General features: G+C 41.6%; 1 protein-coding gene across 1 annotated transcript in view; it reads left to right on the top strand.

Annotated features, from left to right (window-relative positions):
* Positions 1–18,447, top strand: part of GNAI3 (G protein subunit alpha i3) — a 76,127-nt gene that overhangs the window by 40,959 nt on the left and 16,721 nt on the right. Inside the window, exons 2-8 of the mRNA XM_040424076.1 lie at positions 4,810–4,852; positions 6,222–6,363; positions 6,472–6,629; positions 7,381–7,509; positions 11,903–12,032; positions 17,542–17,695; positions 17,809–18,012. Coding sequence (XP_040280010.1) covers positions 4,810–4,852; positions 6,222–6,363; positions 6,472–6,629; positions 7,381–7,509; positions 11,903–12,032; positions 17,542–17,695; positions 17,809–17,999 — 947 coding nt within the window. The 3' untranslated portion in view covers positions 18,000–18,012. The remainder of the gene's footprint in view (positions 1–4,809; positions 4,853–6,221; positions 6,364–6,471; positions 6,630–7,380; positions 7,510–11,902; positions 12,033–17,541; positions 17,696–17,808; positions 18,013–18,447) is intronic.

Below are 18,447 nucleotides of genomic sequence, written 5' to 3' on the forward strand. Positions count from 1 at the left end.
TCTACACCCAAACCCGCAGTTTCTGAAATTGGCGGCTTGGATCCTGAGTCCCAAACCCTGAAGCTTCAGGGCCTGTCAGACGAAGTTATTGCTACCTTGAAAGCCTCCAGAAAGAAGGTAACGTCAGCAATTTACCTTAAGATCTGGAAACGTTTTTGTTCCTGGAGTGGGGACGAATCGCCACATTTGCGTAAACCCAGCATCCAAAGAATACTGGATTTCCTACAGCAAGGTCTGGACCTGGGACTTAGACCCTCTACCTTGAAGGTCCAAATCTCAGCCCTAGGTTGTTTCTTTGACCAAGATATAGCCGGCCATCGTTGGATCAAAAGATTCATTAAGGCAGCGACGAGGCTCCGCCCAACGATCACCGCCCGTGTCCCTTCCTGGGATCTGAACGTCGTTCTTACAGGCCTTACTTTACCACCCTTTGAACCCATGTCTGACTGTCCAATAAAATTATGGTCCTTGAAAACGGCCTTCTTAATTGCGATAACTTCGGCCCGCAGAGTAGGGGAATTACAAGCCCTATCAATCAGGGAACCCTACCTCCGTATTCTAGATGATAGAATTATTCTCCGTCTGGATCCTGGATTTCTCCCCAAAGTCGTATCCAATTTTCATCGGAGCCAGGAAGTTACCCTACCTTCTTTTTGCCAGCACCCCTCTAATGACAAAGAATCGGCGTTTCACTCTCTGGACGTTAGACGGGCAGTCCTAAACTATATCACGGTGACAGGGAAGTTTAGGAAATCTGACAATCTACTAGTCCTTTTTGGAGGAAGATTTATGGGCCAAAAAGCCTCCCGGTCCTCTATAGCTAGATGGCTCAAAGAAGCCATTAGTCTTTGTTACCAAATACAAAACCTTACATGTCCAGTCAACATTAGGGCCCATTCCACTCGGGCCATGTCTTCCTCTCAGGCGGAGAGAGCTGGGGCTTCTCTGGAGGAAATCTGTCGTGCTGCCACTTGGTCCAGCATTCATACATTTATAAAACACTATCGCCTGGATCTTTCCAGATCTTCTGATCTGTCCTTCGGGCGGAAAGTCCTCCAGGCTGTAGCCCCCCCTTAACTGATATATTTTTTATATCTCCTTGTATGCCGTCGTGATGATGCTATGGAAAAACCGGAATTAGTCTTACCGGTAATTCTGTTTCCATGAGATCATCACGACGGCACGTTATTCCCTCCCTATGATTTAAATCGTTTTTGACCTAGTAGGTCTCTAGAAGGTATGAAGTAATACCTTTTTTTCACTATTTTCCACCACCCGGTTGCTCTGTGTGATTTTGGAAACACTGGTGTTGGTGGTGGGAGGAGGGTATTTAACCTTTCTCTGTTCCTGCCCCTACAGAGGTCAGGGGTCAATCTCCTTGTATGCCGTCGTGATGATCTCATGGAAACAGAATTACCAGTAAGACTAATTCCGGTTTTTTGCAACAACATACCTGCTTTTATGGAGCATTTTCTTCCAGCAAAGGGAAAACGCAGCAAAACTGAATTAAATTAACTACAAAATAGTTACATTCATGTAATTTAAAGGGTTATTCGGGAAATATTATTGATGAACTGTCCACAGAATTGGACATCAATAACACATTGGTGGGGTCTGACTCCCGTCACCCCGCCGATCAGCTGTTTCAAGAAGCTGCGGCACTCGCTGAAGCTTTGGTGAGCGCAGCGGCGGCCTCCTGGGTGCTTACCAAGCACTGCGCCGTACATCGTACAGTGGCAGTGCTTGGTGTTGCAGCTCAGCCTCATTAACTTGAATGGGGCTGAGCTACAACTAGGCCACGTAACCGATGTACGGGGAGGATAAGTCGTCTATAGTATAACCTGAATAACCACTTTTTTTTGTCTGCGGTTTGTTTTCCCTTTGCTGTAAGAAAGCACACCATAAACTCGGGTATGTGTCATGTTCCCTCCAGTGACAGAGGTTAGAAGATCTAAGAGACTGGCTGCACGTTAGGTCATCTGACAGCCTATCTGTTTTCACTTGTTGCTGTGTTGTTGTTGGTAATGGCCACACCTCTTGTCTCAGGTGTAGCTTGTGGTCATTACTGCTCCTCTATTTAGTCTGGACTCGCACTTCATACCATGCGTTGATATTCTCAGCCTGTAGTTGGAAGAGCTTCAATTTTCTATTGAAGATAAGTGTACTTCTCTTGGTATTTTGTTGCTCCTATTTGCTCGTTGTTTACTAGGCCTCAGGGAGAGGCTTGTTCGTTCTTCTGGGAAGGAACCAGTAGTCTCAGGCCCTGTCACTATCCTAGGGCTTTTTCAGGGTAACTAGGGCCTAGATTTACGGTGTATGAATATTCCCACCTCCATGGTCTATTCATACTGACAGGAGTCAGGGCTAGGTTTAGGGTTTCCTTAGGTGGTGACCATTTCCCTTTCCCTAGCCTTGAGGCCTAGTTCCTGGTAATTTTCCTTCTGTTGTCATTCTGGTGTTCCTCCCCTCCCCCTACACTGTGACAGTATGTTGTAAAAACCGCATGTTTTTTAATGTGTTTTTTTGCCAAAGCCAAAGCGCAACACAGCCGTGACGTGTGACAGCACCCTTACAGTATCATTATATTAGATGTCCCTGCCAAGCATCATGCCTGGTTTAACAGTGAATTTTCTGGTGACAAAAATAAAGTAAATAAAAAATTGTAACAATTTGGGAAAAAAAGAAAAGTTGACATATCCGTATCGACCGGCTCTATAAAAATATCACATGACCTAACCCCTCAGGGGAACACCATCAAAAAAATAAAATCAAAACTGCTAAAAAACATTTTTTGTCACCTTACATCGCAAATTTTTGTTTCAAAAATTATATCATTGTGTAAAACTTACATAAATAAAAAAAAGTATACATATTAGGTATTGCCACTTCCGTAACGACCTGCTCTATAAAAAATATTTTTGTCGCAAAAAGTGTAATAGCAAGCGATCAAAAAGTCGTACGCACACCAAAATAGTACCAATCAAACTGTCCTCTCATCCTGCTAAAAATGAGACCCTACCTAAGACAATCGACCAAAATATACAAAAAAACTATGGCTCTCAGAATATGGAGACACTGAAACATGATTTTTTTTTATTCAAAAATTCTGTCATTGTGTAAAACTTACATAAATAAAAAAAAGTATGCATATTCGGTATCGCCGCGTTCTTAAGAACCTGCTGTATAAAAATAGCACATGAACTAACCCCTCAGATGAACACCGTAAAAAAAAAAAACAGTGTAAAAAAAGCCATTTTTGTCACCTTACATCACAAAAAGTGCAATAGCAAGCAAGCAAAAAGTCATATGCACTCTAAAATAGTACCAATCAAACCTTCATCTCATCCTGCAGAAAATGAGCCCCTACATAAGACAATAGCCTAAAAAATAAACTATGGAGACACTAAAAAAAACTTTTTTTTCAAAAATGCTTTATTATATAAAACTGAAACAAACAACCAAAAACAGTTGTCATGTTTGGTATTGTCCTGTCCGTAACAACCTGCTCTATAAAAATAGCACGTGATCAAACCTGTCAGTAGAACACTGTAAATAAAAAATGGTGTCAAAACAGCTATTTTTTGTTACCTTTCCTCCCAAAAAGTGTAATATAGAGCAACAAAAATCATATGTACCCCAAAATAGTACCAACAAAACTGCCACCTTATCCTGTAGTTTCCAAAATGGGGTCTTTTTTTGGAGTTTGTACTCTAGGGGGGCATCAGGGGGTCTTCAAATGGGACATGACAGTTCAAAATTATCCCAGTAAAATCTGCTTTGCAAAAACCATATGGCGTTCCTTTCCTTCTGCGCAATGCTGTGTGCCCGTACAGCAGTTTACAACCACATATGGGGTGCTTCTGTAAACTACAGAATCAGGGTAATAAATATTGAGTTTTGTTTGGCTGTTAACCCTTTCTTTGTTAGTGGGAAAAAAATGATTAAAATGGAAAATCTGCCAAAAAAGTTAAATTCTGAAATTTCTTCTTCATTTTCCATTAATTCTTGTGGAACACCTAAAGGGTTAACAAAGTTAGTAAAAATCAGTTTTGAATACCTTGAGGGGTGTAGTTTCTAAAATGAGGTAATTTTTGGGTGGTTTCTATTATGTAAGCCTCACAAAGTGACTTCAGACCTGAACTGGTCCTTAAAAAGTGGGTTTTGGCAATTTTCTTAAAAATTTTAAGAATTGCTTCTAAACTTCTAAGCCTTCTAATGTCCCCAAAAAAATAAAATGTCATTCACAAAATGATCCAAACATGAAGTAGACATATGGGGAATGTAAAGTAGTAACTATTTTTGCAGTTATTACTATCGATTATAAAAGTAGAGAAATAGAAATTTTGAAAATTGCAAATTTTTCATAATTTTTGGTAAATTTTGGTATTTTTTTTTATAAATGAAAATGACTTTTTCGACTAAATTTTACCACTCTCATGAAGTACAATATGTGACGAGAAAAAAAATCTCTGAATGGCCTGGATAAGTAAAAGCGTTTTAAAGTTACCACATAAAGTGACACTTGTCAGATTTGCAAAAATCGGCCTGGGATTTAAGGTGAAAAGTGGCTCGGTAGTGAAGGGGTTACATAAAACTTGGACACCAGATTGTATCGTGGAGAAGGCGGCTCCCCATGTTATCATATTATCTGGGATAGTTTAATACATCTGTAATGGCTGCCCATTCATTAGGGATTTGTTGCTTTTAAAATCTGTTGCCAGGAAGATGTTAGCATTATATAAATTATGTGCGACCCTGAAGGGTTAAAACACCCACTGATCAGATAATGAATTCTGCTTTGCCTTGCAGGTGCTGGCGAGTCTGGGAAAAGCACAATCGTGAAGCAGATGAAGTAAGTTGGGTTCCTGCTCTTTCCTTTTGAAGTGGTGTCATTAAAGCTAGGAGCTTCAGCCGTGTTTTCATGTATTATTTATTGTTTGTGAGTCTGATGGCACTTTGTGTAATGCCATCTGCAGAGTCAGGATGCCATACTCAGCCCGATCCTGTACTGCGATAGGGGACTGATAGGAAAAGTATCAATACATAACTGTCAAGAAAGAAATAATATAAAAAAATAGAATAAAATGGCCTCTGAAATTACACACCTGAATTTTACACACCTGCTTGACACAATTGGGTTTTACATGGGCATTAGGTGCTCAGGCATTAATACATTCCTGTCAGGCAGAATATATATTAATGCCAAAAATCTAATAATTGTGGTACCCCCAGCCACTCATTTTTGCCTGTTCTCAGTTGAACGAGATGTGCGAGAGACATTTTTATAAGGGTAGACTGAGGAACAAAACAATGTAACTTTTAGACTGCAGCATTCCAAAAGGTAAAAGCTCAGCTCATGAAGACTCAAAACCCCTCTGGTCATTTAAGGGTTGAAGTTGTCCAGAATAAGAAAAGGCGGCTTGTGTCTGTACACGTATGATGCCATGTGTCTGGCGTTGTAATGTGCAGTAGTGTCTTCCAACAGGAGGCCTCGTGCATCCAGGGGAACCCTGTAGATGCACAACTTTAAGAGCAATGCAATTTTTTTGTAGACTAACAATAAGGTACAGCTACATGGTGACACTGGTCGAGGCCAGGATTGCGGAGCAGTGATGGTCCCATACAAATTATTGGGATTCAACACTGCTGCAGCGATCTCATTCATTTCTATGGTATCACCACTAATCTGTGATCCTGGCCGCCACAGCTGTCACACGACCAGTGCTGCTGTACCCTAAGAGCTTTACTGGTTTATAATGGTATATTGCAGAGTAGGAGCAAATATTTGGACACCTGGTCACTGGGATTTGTAAATCTTTCTTCCGTGAATGTGCCAGATATGAACTGAAATCTTTGGTGAACTTCTCTAAGCAGGAATATTCTGTGTAGCTCTATACTGTAAATCTGATTTTCTATCTGGCATGTACATACGAAATACAAAAAAAAATAAAGAAAACCTGTGTATTCTGCCATATGAAATACACAATATGTCCAATTCACCTCTATTATGCACAAGTTGGCACCGGACTGCCAACTTAGTAGCCATCTCCCTGATCCTTTACACACCATCCAGAGAGCAGTTTTCCAAGTGATGTGCTAGCAGTATTAGCCTCAGTGAAGGTCAATTACTTAATGGCACTTATAAGCCTTTCCCACATTTCTTTCTTAAGGAGGATCAAATGTATTTGTATACATGCTAATGTATTCATTGTGGTTTTTAGGATTATCCATGAAGATGGATATTCAGAAGAAGAGTGCAAGCAATACAAAGTGGTTGTCTACAGTAACACCATTCAGTCCATCATTGCTATAATACGTGCCATGGGAAGACTAAAGATTGACTTTGGAGATGTGGCCAGAGCTGTGAGGGCTAAGTATTTCTACAATATTGCTTGTGCTGGTTCTTGGCATTAAAACCATGAGAACAGTGTTACACATTAACATATTTGTGTCTATTTTGTCTTCACTTAGGATGATGCCCGGCAGCTATTTGTTTTAGCCAGTACTGCAGAGGAAGGTATTCTCTCCCCCGAGCTTGCAGGTGTTATTAGGAGGCTGTGGAAAGATGCTGGCGTGCAGGCATGCTTCTGCCGCTCCCGTGAATACCAACTCAATGACTCTGCCTCATAGTAAGTGTGAGAAATGAAGGAAAATGATAGAAGAAACACATAGGGGAAATTTATCATTCCCCCCCCCCCCCATGCCAGTTTTAAGGTGTAAAAAAGTCACAAATATGAGGCTTTTTAAATGCCACTGCGCCTAAATCTAGGCACAAGTGCCGATTGTACTCCACCCGCACCACTTTCCCAAACCGTTTTCTAGAGTAAATAAAGACTAAAAGAGCCTAACATTTCAGTTTAGGCGCCGGACTGCCATAGGATGCGCCTAATTCAGGCTACATTCACACGACCGTATGTGTTTTGCGGTCCGCAAATTGCGGATCCACAAAACACGGATACCGGCCGCGTGAATCTAGCCGCCCCTATGATAGAAATGCCTATTCTTGTCCGCGATTGCGGACAAGAATAGGACATGCTCTATCTTTTTTGCGGGGCCGCGGAACGGATCTACGGATGCGGACAGCACATTGTGTGCTGTCCGCATCTTTTGCGGCCCCATTGAAATGAATGGGTCCGCACCCGTTCCGCAAAATTGCGGAACGGATGCGGAGCCAAAAATACGGTCGTGTGAATGGACCCTTATAATGAGGATTTTGCCTCATCATAAATTATTCGCTTCCTCCAGCATTACAGGGTATATCATAATCTAGTGTAAAACGCTTTTCTATAATAAATTACCCCATAGAGCTATAGTGTTGCCTGAATTCTGTTCTGTTTCATTTCATGAAATGTTTGTTTTTGTTTTTTTTGTTTTTTAAAGCTACTTAAATGATCTGGATAGGCTCTCGCAAGCAAATTATATTCCTACCCAACAAGATGTTCTCCGGACGCGTGTCAAAACTACGGGTATTGTGGAAACACATTTCACATTCAAAGACCTTTACTTCAAGTAAGTTACAGCAGCTGATCGGTTTCAGTAACCCTTTCATCTTAATGGGAAACTATTCTTTCAATTTTGTGCTCTGATAGCATTCTGCTGTTTGCCCTCTGGCATAAATAATGCATTTCTCTAAATACATATTGATTTTCCCATTGTATGAAGATTCTGCGTTAAACATTCAACTTCTATGATTTATGGTTCATTGGTACTTGCCTCCATAGTTTCATCTCTTAAAGGTTTTGGACTTCTTAGTAGCTGTTTTTCCATTAAACTGCATGTAATTTGGGCAAAAAAAATAATAATCATAGTTCTATTTGGCTTTAATTAAAAATTTTGCTTTGTTTAGGCTTCAGTAGCTTGCATGTATTGTACCACAGAGCAAGCTTTAGCATGCCATCCTGTGTTAAATCCATCAGATGAACTCTTTGACGGCTTTGTCTGTTGCCCTCCTGGCCTTTCCTGAAGCCAGTCTATGTTAATAAAATAGGATTTCAGTTTAGATTCAGGCTTCAGAAAGGGTTAGAGTGGGGCTACTGACAGAGCCATCAGAGAGCTTATCTAATGGACTTAGGACCGGGCAGCATTCTGCAGCTTGCTATGTTGTGGAATATAGGCAAGCTACTGAAGCCAAACAAAGCTAAGATTTTAATTAAACCCTATTAGAAAGAATGTGTTTTTACAGCAGATTACAAACAGCTCAATAAAAAATTGCAAAAGTGCCATAGCCTTTAATGCTTTTTAACCACCTCCGGACCGCCTAACGCAGATTCGCGTTCCGGAGGTGGCAGCGCTGCGCACAGTCACGCATATACGCGTCATCTCGCGAGACGCGAGATTTCCTGTGAACGCGCGCACACAGGCGCGCGCGCTCACAGGAACGGAAGGTAAGAGAGTGGATCTCCAGCCTGCCAGCGGCGATCGTTCGCTGGCAGGCTGGAGATGTTTTTTTTTTAACCCCTAACAGGTATATTAGACGCTGTTTTGATAACAGCGTCTAATATACCTGCTACCTGGTCCTCTGGTGGTCCCCTTTGTTTGGATCGACCACCAGAGGACACAGGTAGCTTAGTAATATGTTGCACCAAGCACCACTACACTACACCCCCCCCCCCCCCTGTCACTTATTAACCCCTTATTCACCCTTGATCACCCCTGATCACCCCATATAGACTCCCTGATCACCCCCCTGTCATTGATCAACCCCCTGTAAAGCTCCATTCAGATGTCCGCATGATTTTTACGGATCCACTGATAGATGGATCGGATCCGCAAAACGCATACGGACGTCTGAATGGAGCCTTACAGGGGCGTGATCAATGACTGTGGTGATCACCCCATATAGACTCCCTGATCACCCCCCTGTCATTGATTACACCCCTGTCATTGATCAACCCCCTGTAAAGCTCCATTCAGACGTCCACATGATTTTTACGGATCCACTGATAGATGGATCGGATCCGTAAAACACATACAGGCGTCTCCCTGGAGCCTTCCAGGGGGGGTGATCACCCCATATAGACTCCCTGATCACCCCCCTGTCATTGATCACCCCCCCCTGTCATTGATCACCCCCCTGTCAGGCTGCATTCAGATGTCCGTATGATTTTTACGGATCCACGGATACATGGATCGGATCCGCAAAACACATACGGACATCTGAATGGAGCCTTACAGGGGGGTGATCAATGACAGGGGGGTGATCACCCCATATAGACTCTCTGATCACCCCCCCTGTCATTGATCACCCCCCCTGTCATTGATCACCCCCCCTGTCATTGATCACCCCCCTGTCATTGATCACCCCTCTGTAAGGCTCCATTCAGACATTTTTTTGGCCCAAGTTAGTGGAATTATTATTTTTTTTCTTCTTACAAAGTCTCATATTCCACTAACTTGTGTCAAAAAATAAAATCTCACATGAACTCACCATACCCCTCACGGAATCCAAATGCGTAAAATTTTTTAGACATTTATATTCCAGACTTCTTCTCACGCTTTAGGGCCCCTAGAATGCCAGGGCAGTATAAATACCCCACATGTGAACCCATTTCGGAAAGAAGACACCCCCAGGTATTCCGTGAGGGGCATATTGAGTCCATGAAAGATTGAAATTTTTGTCCCAAGTTAGCGGAAAGGGAGACTTTGTGAGAAAAAAATATCAATTTCCGCTAACTTGTGCCAAAAAAATAAAATTCTATGAACTCGCCATGCCCCTCATTGAATACCTTGGGGTGTCTTCTTTCCAAAATGGGGTCACATGTGGGGTATTTATACTGCCCTGGCATTCTAGGGGCCCCAAAGCGTGAGAAGAAGTCTGGTATCCAAATGTCTAAAAATGCCCTCCTAAAAGGAATTTGGGCACCTTTGCGCATCTAGGCTGCAAAAAAGTGTCACACATCTGGTATCGCCGTACTCAGGAGAAGTTGGGGAATGTGTTTTGGGGTGTCATTTTACATATACCCATGCTGGGTGAGAGAAATATCTTGGTCAAATGCCAACTTTGTATAAAAAAATGGGAAAAGTTGTCTTTTGCCAAGATATTTCATATGTAAAATGACACCCCAAAACACATTCCCCAACTTCTCCTGAATACGGCGATACCACATGTGTGCCACTGACACTTTTTTGCAGCCTAGGTGGGCAAAGGGGCCCATATTCCAAAGAGCACCTTTAGGATTTCACAGGTCATTTACCTACTTACCACACATTAGGGCCCCTGGAAAATGCCAGGGCAGTATAACTACCCCACAAGTGACCCCATTTTGGAAAGAAGACACCCCAAGGTATTCCGTGAGGGGCATGGCGAGTTCCTAGAATTTTTTATTTTTTGTCACAAGTTAGTGGAAAATGATGATTTTTTATTTTTTTTCTTACAAAGTCTCATATTCCACTAACTTGTGACAAAAAATAAAAACTTCCATAAACTCACTATGCCCATCAGCGAATACCTTGGGGCGTCTTCTTTCCAAAATGGGGTCACTTGTGGGGTAGTTATACTGCCCTGGCATTCTAGGGGCCCAAATGTGTGGTAAGGAGTTTGAAATCAAATTCTGTAAAAAATGACCAGTGAAATCCGAAAGGTGCTCTTTGGAATATGGGCCCCTTTGCCCACCTAGGCTGCAAAAAAGTGTCACACATGTGGTATCTCCGTATTCAGGAGAAGTTGGGGAATGTGTTTTGGGGTGTCATTTTACATATACCCATGCTGGGTGAGAGAAATATCTTGGCAAAAGACAACTTTTCCCATTTTTTTATACAAAGTTGTCTTTTGCCAAGATATTTCTCTCACCCAGCATGGGTATATGTAAAATGACACCCCAAAACACATTCCCCAACTTCTCCTGAATACGGAGATACCACATGTGTGACACTTTTTTGCAGCCTAGGTGGGCAAAGGGGCCCACATTCCAAAGAGCACCTTTCGGATTTCACCAGCCATTTTTTACAGAATTTGATTTCAAACTCCTTACCACACATTTGGGCCCCTAGAATGCCAGGGCAGTATAACTACCCCACAAGTGACCCCATTTTGGAAAGAAGACATCCCAAGGTATTCGCTGATGGGCATAGTGAGTTCATGGAAGCTTTTATTTTTTGTCACAAGTTAGTGGAATATGAGACTTTGTAAGAAAAAAATAAAAATCATCATTTTCCGCTAACTTGTGACAAAAAATAAAAAGTTCTATGAACTCACTATGCCCATCAGCGAATACCTTAGGGTGTCTACTTTCCGAAATGGGGTCATTTGTGGGGTGTTTGTACTGTCTGGCCATTGTAGAACCTCAGGAAACATGACAGGTGCTCAGAAAGTCAGAGCTGCTTCAAAAAGCAGAAATTCACATTTTTGTACCATAGTTTGTAAACGCTATAACCTTTACCCAAACCATTTTTTTTTTACCCAAACATTTTTTTTTTTATCAAAGACATGTAGAACAATAAATTTAGAGCAAAATTTATATATGGATCTCGTTTTTTTTTTGCAAAATTTTACAACTGAAAGTGAAAAATGTCATTTTTTTGCAAAAAAAATCGTTAAATTTCGATTAATAACAAAAAAAGTAAAAATGTCAGCAGCAATGAAATACCACCAAATGAAAGCTCTATTAGTGAGAAGAAAAGGAGGTAAAATTCATTTGGGTGGTAAGTTGCATGACCGAGCAATAAACGGTGAAAGTAGTGTAGGTCAGAAGTGTAAAAAGTGGCCTGGTCTTTGAGGGGATTTAAGCCATGGGGGCTGAGGTGGTTAAATGTGTTAGTGGAAGATGCCTTAAGAATGTACACTGCAGGGACAAGTACTGACCTATAGTCATTCTTTATAACCACGTTGAGGGCCATTGTAGGCCTCACTTTCCATTTTTTCCTCTGCAGATATGTATCATTCTACAATGTTTTTTAATTGCAGAATGTTTGATGTGGGAGGACAGAGATCAGAAAGAAAGAAGTGGATTCATTGTTTTGAGGGTGTAACCTCAATCATCTTTTGTGTGGCGCTCAGTGACTATGATTTGCTTTTAGCTGAAGATGAAGAAATGGTAAGTTAGTTTGCCAGGTTCTAACTGTTGTCATTGGGTATGTAGATACACAGAAGGTACACAGTAGATACACTTAATATATACAGTCAGGTCCATAAATATTGGGACATCGACACAATTCTAACATTTTTGGCTCTATACACCACCAAAATGGATTTGAAATGAAACAAACAAGATGTGCTTTAACTGCAGGCCGTCAGCTTAAATTTGAGGGTATTTACATCCAAATCAGGTGAACGGTGCAGGAATTACAACAGTTTGCATATGTGCCTCCCACTTGTTAAGGGACAAAAAGAAATGGGACATTTGGCTTCTCAGCTGTTCCATGGCCAGGTTTGTGTTATTCCCTCATTATCCCAATTACAATGAGCAGATAAAAGGTCCAGAGTTAATTTCAAGTGTGCTATTTGCATTTGGAATCTGTTGCTGTCAATTCTCAAGATGAGATCCAAAGAGCTGTCACTATCAGTGAAGCAAGCCATCATTAGGCTGAAAAAACACAACAAACCCATCAGAGAGATAGCAAAAACATTAGGTGTTGCCAAAATAACTGTTTGGAACATTCTTAAAAAGAAGGAACGCACCGGTGAGCTCAGCAACACCAAAAGACCCGGAAGACCACGGAAAACAGCTGTGGTGGGTGACCGAAGAATTCTTTCCCTGGTGAAGAAAACACCGTTCACAACAGTTGGCCAGATCAAGAACACTCTCCAGGAGGTAGGTGTATGTGTGTCAAAGTCAACAATCAAGAGAAGACTTCACCAAAGTGAATACAGAGGGTTCACCACAAGATGTAAACCATTGGTGAGCCTCAAAAACAGGAAGGCCAGATTAGAGTTTGCCAAATGACATCTAAAAAAAGCCTTCACAGTTCTGGAATAACATCCTATGGACAGATGAGACCAAGATCAACTTGTACCAGAGTGATGGGAAGAGAAGAGTATGGAGAAGGAAAGGAACTGCTCATGATCCTAAGCTTACCATCTCATCAGTGGTGGTGGTACTGTCTTGGTGTGGGCATGTATGGGTGCCAATGGAACTGGTTCTCTTGTATTTATTGATGATGTGACTGCTGACAAAAGCAGCAGGATGAATTCTGAAGTGTTTCGGGCAATATTATCTGCTCATATTCAGCCAAATGCTTCAGAACTCATTGGACGGCGCTTCACAGTGCAGATGGACAATGACCCAAAGCATACTGCAAAAGCAACCAAAGAGTTTTTTAAGGGAAAGAAGTGGAATGTTATGCAATGGCCAAGTCAATCACCTGACCTGAATCCGATTGAGCATGCATTTCACTTGCTGAAGACAAAACTGAAAGGAAAATGCCCCAAGAACAAGCAGGAACTGAAGACAGTTGCAGTAGAGGCCTGGCAGAGCATCACCAGGGATGAAACCCAGTGTCTGGTGATTTCTATGCATTCCAGACGCCAGGCTGTAATTGACTGCAAAGGATTTGCAACCAAGTATTAAAAAGTGAAATTTGATTTATGATTATTATTATGTCCTATTACTTTTGGTCCCTTAACAAGTGGGAGGCACATATGCAAACTGTTGTAATTCCTACACCGTTCAAGTGATTTGGATGTAAATACCCTCAAATTAAAGCTGACAGTCTGCAGTTAAAGCACATCTTGTTTGTTTCATTTCAAATCCATTGTGGTGGTGTATAGAGCCCAAATTTTTAGAATTGTGTCGATGTCCCAATATTTATGGACCTGACTGTATATATTTTTTTCTTTATATCCACATAATTGTATTCAGAAAAATATATAAGAATACACAGGAAAATTTTTACTTTGTTGATTTTGATCTCAATAAGTTATTGGAGAGTTTAAAAAACTAGCCCAGTATATGTTATAAAGTAAAAAAACAAACAACAAGCATTACTCACCAATTAAATCCCCGACTGCACCAGCACCAATGTTTATTGCCCCACCAGTTTCTTCTTATTTTTCTGGAGCAATGACATGCTTTATGTCCTCATGACCATCTCATTCAATGCAGAGAAAAAGGGCTCATTTTGGAAACCATAATCAACCCTACCAGACAGTATGCCTGGTTTAATAAGATTGATCATGCTGACAGATGTTAATTTTTTTTAACCTCATGACTAGGGCTGCAGTAAACGATTATTTTAGTAATCAAGTATTCTACCGATTTATTTTTTACGATTATTCGAGTACCCTAATAAGAAAAAATGAATTAATAGACTGTTTTCCTTTTATAAAAACTCATCAGACCCCCTGCCATCAGTCCCCAACACCCTTCGTTCCCTCCTGTGTGATCAGCCCAAGTGCATCAGGTCTCCTCAGTGCCATCAGCTCCGTTCCACCAGTGCCATCAGCTCCGTTCCACCAGTGCCATCAGCTCCACTATCACCCAGTGCCTTCAGCTCTCCCCCACCCCAGTGCCTTCAACTCTCCCCCACCCCATTGCCTTCAGCTCTCCCCCACCCCAGTGCCTTCAGCTCTCCCCCACCCCAGTGCCATCAGTTTGCCCCCCTAAGTGCCAGTACTTACCTTTCCTGTAGGAGTGCCGCTCCACAGATCCTCCGTCTTCTTCTCCCCGCACTGCACTGTAGTCCTGACGTCACACAGCGTCGGGTCATAGTGCACTATGTCCTGACGATGTGTCAGGGCTGAAAGTGCAGCGCTGTGCGGGCTGGCGGGTGACCACGGAGCGATAAGTAATAGCAAGTGCTTCACTTCTGCTCCGTGGTCACATGACACAAACGAATCCTCAAATTTGCATCAAAGATTTTTTTGTTTTGAATTATTCGATTCAATCGAGCAATCGTTTCAGCCCTACTCATGATAATTTCCTTTAGCTAGTTTAAAGGGTATTCCATCACATGAATGATGTAAGGGTCCCTGCTCTGCCCCCCACTTTTTGCTCCTGTTCTCAACACAGCAGGAAATGGCTGTTAATGCTGCTTAGCCAATCACTAGCTGCAGTGATGACCCTCCTCAACCAGTGATTGGCTTCACGGCATTCATATCCATTTCCTGCCATGTCCAGAACAGGAGCAAGAAGTAGAGCATGGCAGTGGGGAATACAATACATTCGGAAACTGTTTAGACCCTTTCACTTTTTTCACATTTTGTGATGTTGCGACCTAGGGCTAAAATGAAAACAAATCAAATTTTCCCCATCATTCTGAACTCAGTACCATATAATATGAAAGTGAAAACAGGATTTTAGAATTTTTTGCAAATTTATTAGGAATGAAAAACAAACATTTGGCATGGATATAAGTAGGGATGAGTGAATCGACTTCGGATGAAACATCCGAAGTCGATTCACATAAAACTTAGTTTGAATAGTGTACAGATCAAGCGCTCTCTACTGTATTAGAATGTATTGGCTCAGATGAGCTGAAGTTATTACTTCGCAAAGTCTTTCGAATATTAATTTCTACAGTTAAAAACCTTTTCCCTGAGTCGATTTGCTCATCCCTAGACATAAGTATTCAGACCCTTTTATATGACATGTGAAATTTAGCCCTGGAGGCCTCCAATTTCTCTTGGTCATCTTTGAGATGTTTCAGCACCTTGATTAACCTGTGGTAAATTCAGTTGATCGGACAGGATTTGGACACACTCCTGTCTATATAAGGTCTCACAGACAATACATATTAGAGCTAAAACCAAGCCATGAAGAGGAAAGAACTACATGTAGAGCTCAGATACCAGGTTATTTGGAGGCACTGATCTGGAGAAGGGTACAAAAACATTTTTGTTGCACTGAAATTGTCGAAGAGCACAGTAGTCTTCATCAAATGGGCCTTTGATGATAAGGGGAGTCATAACTTTTGACATTACTTATTGGGAAAATGGGCCAAGCTCATATGGGAAGGAAGGACATGATGCTACAACCTAGATTCCATTTTTATTAGCCTTGCATTATATTCAGAGGCTAAAGTAAGTGTTCAGGAATCAAGATGCCTCCTGCGGAGGACCCAGCATGGTGAACTAGTTAAAGTTTTTAAGTTAAAGGTTTCTTTTCCACAGTGAGACACTAATATCCCAGGTAGGCAAGAAATGTCAGTTGTGGGAAAGCATCTTTAAAATAAAATGAAATTAGATAATTTTTTGATCCAATGTCGTATTTCAAGACAAATGGGCACTAGACTAATGGAATTATTGTATTCGGTAATTTTGATCTATATGGATCTATTTGATCTATACGTAGCAGCACAACACCTGGTAGAAATCCAAAGAGGGTTTTTTTAAGGCTTGTGGGCATGTAAAGCTAGATTTCAATTAAAGGGTTTTGCCCCACAAAAATATTCAACACTTTTTAAACTAGCACCTGGATCTGATTGTAAATGAATGTAAGGCTACTTTCACACTTGCAGTAGTGAATGGGGCCAGAGCAGACTTGCAGCGGCACAGTGGGCTAGCGTTGGCACGGATCCGGCAGGCTGTTCCCCTGCCGATCCCTGCTACCGCAAGTGTGAAAGTAGCCTAATTAAAATTCAGTATAGCCACTGAATTATTCACCGAAATCTATCTGTATAGTGCCACCTACTGTTTGCCCTTTTTCTAAATTCTCTGTCCAGCTCACTGAGGTGGGTGCATATGCTCAGTGCTATCCTTCAACTGCTACCAGATTAGCAGAAAGGACATGCCCTCCGATCTGCCAACTTGAAATAAGGGTCCAGCTTGCCAATTCTTGTTGCAGCAATGCCGTGCAATATTTCTGTAATGAAGGCCAATGGTGTGACAATGCAACACGCTGAGACAGGACAGTCGCACAAAATCGGTCGGATTTATTTTGCAACTGATGCAGTCACAGCGTGTCGCATTGTGATACCATTGACTATGCTTGACATTTGCTGCAACATAAATGTTGTGCAACACATGTAGCCGTACCCTAAATCTAGCAGAGCAATTGCAGCAATGAATGGGCAGATCTGTGGATCCATATAAGGTACAGGGCTGGTTCTGGCTTTATTAGAAAGAGATTATCATGTACTATATGGTATCTGATTTTTATTTTAGACATTTTTCATGGGATAACCCCTTTAACATAGGAGAATTATCTTTCAGCCACGACCATATGTGTGAGCTCTACTCTTCTGCTGCCCTTTTCACTTTTTCCGAGCAGTAAGGCCTCTTGCACACGGCTGTATGTATTTTGTGGTCCGCAAAAAATATGGATGACGTGTGCATTCCGTATTTTGCGGAACGGAACAGCTGGCCCTTAATGGAACAGTACTATCCTTGTCCGTAATGTGGACAATAATAGGACATGTTCTATTTTTTGGCGGAATGGAACTACGGATATATACGGAAACTGAATGCACACAAAGTAACTTCCGTTTTTTTTTGCAAAAAAAACCCATAACTGACACGGAAAGAAAATACGTTTTGTGTGCATGAGGCCTAATACATACAGCACATTTCTGATCGGTGCTGCTCTAACTTTCAATCCCTCCTGTTTCTCACACAATATATAACCTGTAGATGACGTTCCTCAGTAACAGATTTTTTTCCTCTAACAGAATCGTATGCATGAGAGCATGAAGCTGTTTGACAGTATTTGCAACAACAAATGGTTTACTGACACCAGCATAATCCTCTTCCTCAACAAGAAGGATTTATTTGAAGAAAAGATCAGCAGGAGCCCACTTACAATCTGCTACCCAGAATACTCAGGTACCTTCTGCATGTGGCACATGCCGTGGGTATCAAATCTGCATTATGATTAGCTGCTTAGATATTGTACCAGTCTATATCGTTAAAAAGAATTTTCATTCTTTTTTTTCCAGGCTCAAATACATATGAAGAGGCAGCTGCCTATATTCAGTGCCAGTTTGAGGATCTCAACAGAAAAAAAGACGCAAAAGAGATATACACGCATTTCACATGTGCGACAGACACAAAGAATGTGCAGTTCGTGTTTGATGCAGTGACAGATGTTATCATAAAAAGCAACCTTGTGGAGTGTGGCCTCTACTAACCTGGGATTACAAGTAAGTAAGAATCTAAAGGTTACCATCAATACCATATTTGCCTAGTAGGAACAAACAGCAAATGTTTCCTTTTGTCTGGAGGCAATGTGAATGCATTTGCCACAACCTAGCTATTTCTTCTTACAATGCACCATCTTCAGCCCTAAATTTAAAGGGGTTCTCCTGGATTTTACTACTGATGACCTATCTTCAAGATAGGTCATCAGTATGTGATCGGGGAGGGTCCAACACCTGAGAACCCTGCTGATCAGCTGTTTAAGTCGGCATCAAACACTCCCAATGAGGCTGAGCTGGATACCAAGCACAGCCACTATACAATGTACGGTGCTATGCTTGGTAAACTGTGAGAAGACTGCGCCTCTCACAGGAGCACCAGTGCCTTCTCAAACAGCTGATGGGAGTCCTGGGTGTCGGACACCCACCGATCACATATTG

This window comes from Bufo bufo, chromosome 3 (assembly GCF_905171765.1).
Source record: "Bufo bufo chromosome 3, aBufBuf1.1, whole genome shotgun sequence".
Taxonomy (NCBI): domain Eukaryota; kingdom Metazoa; phylum Chordata; class Amphibia; order Anura; family Bufonidae; genus Bufo; species Bufo bufo.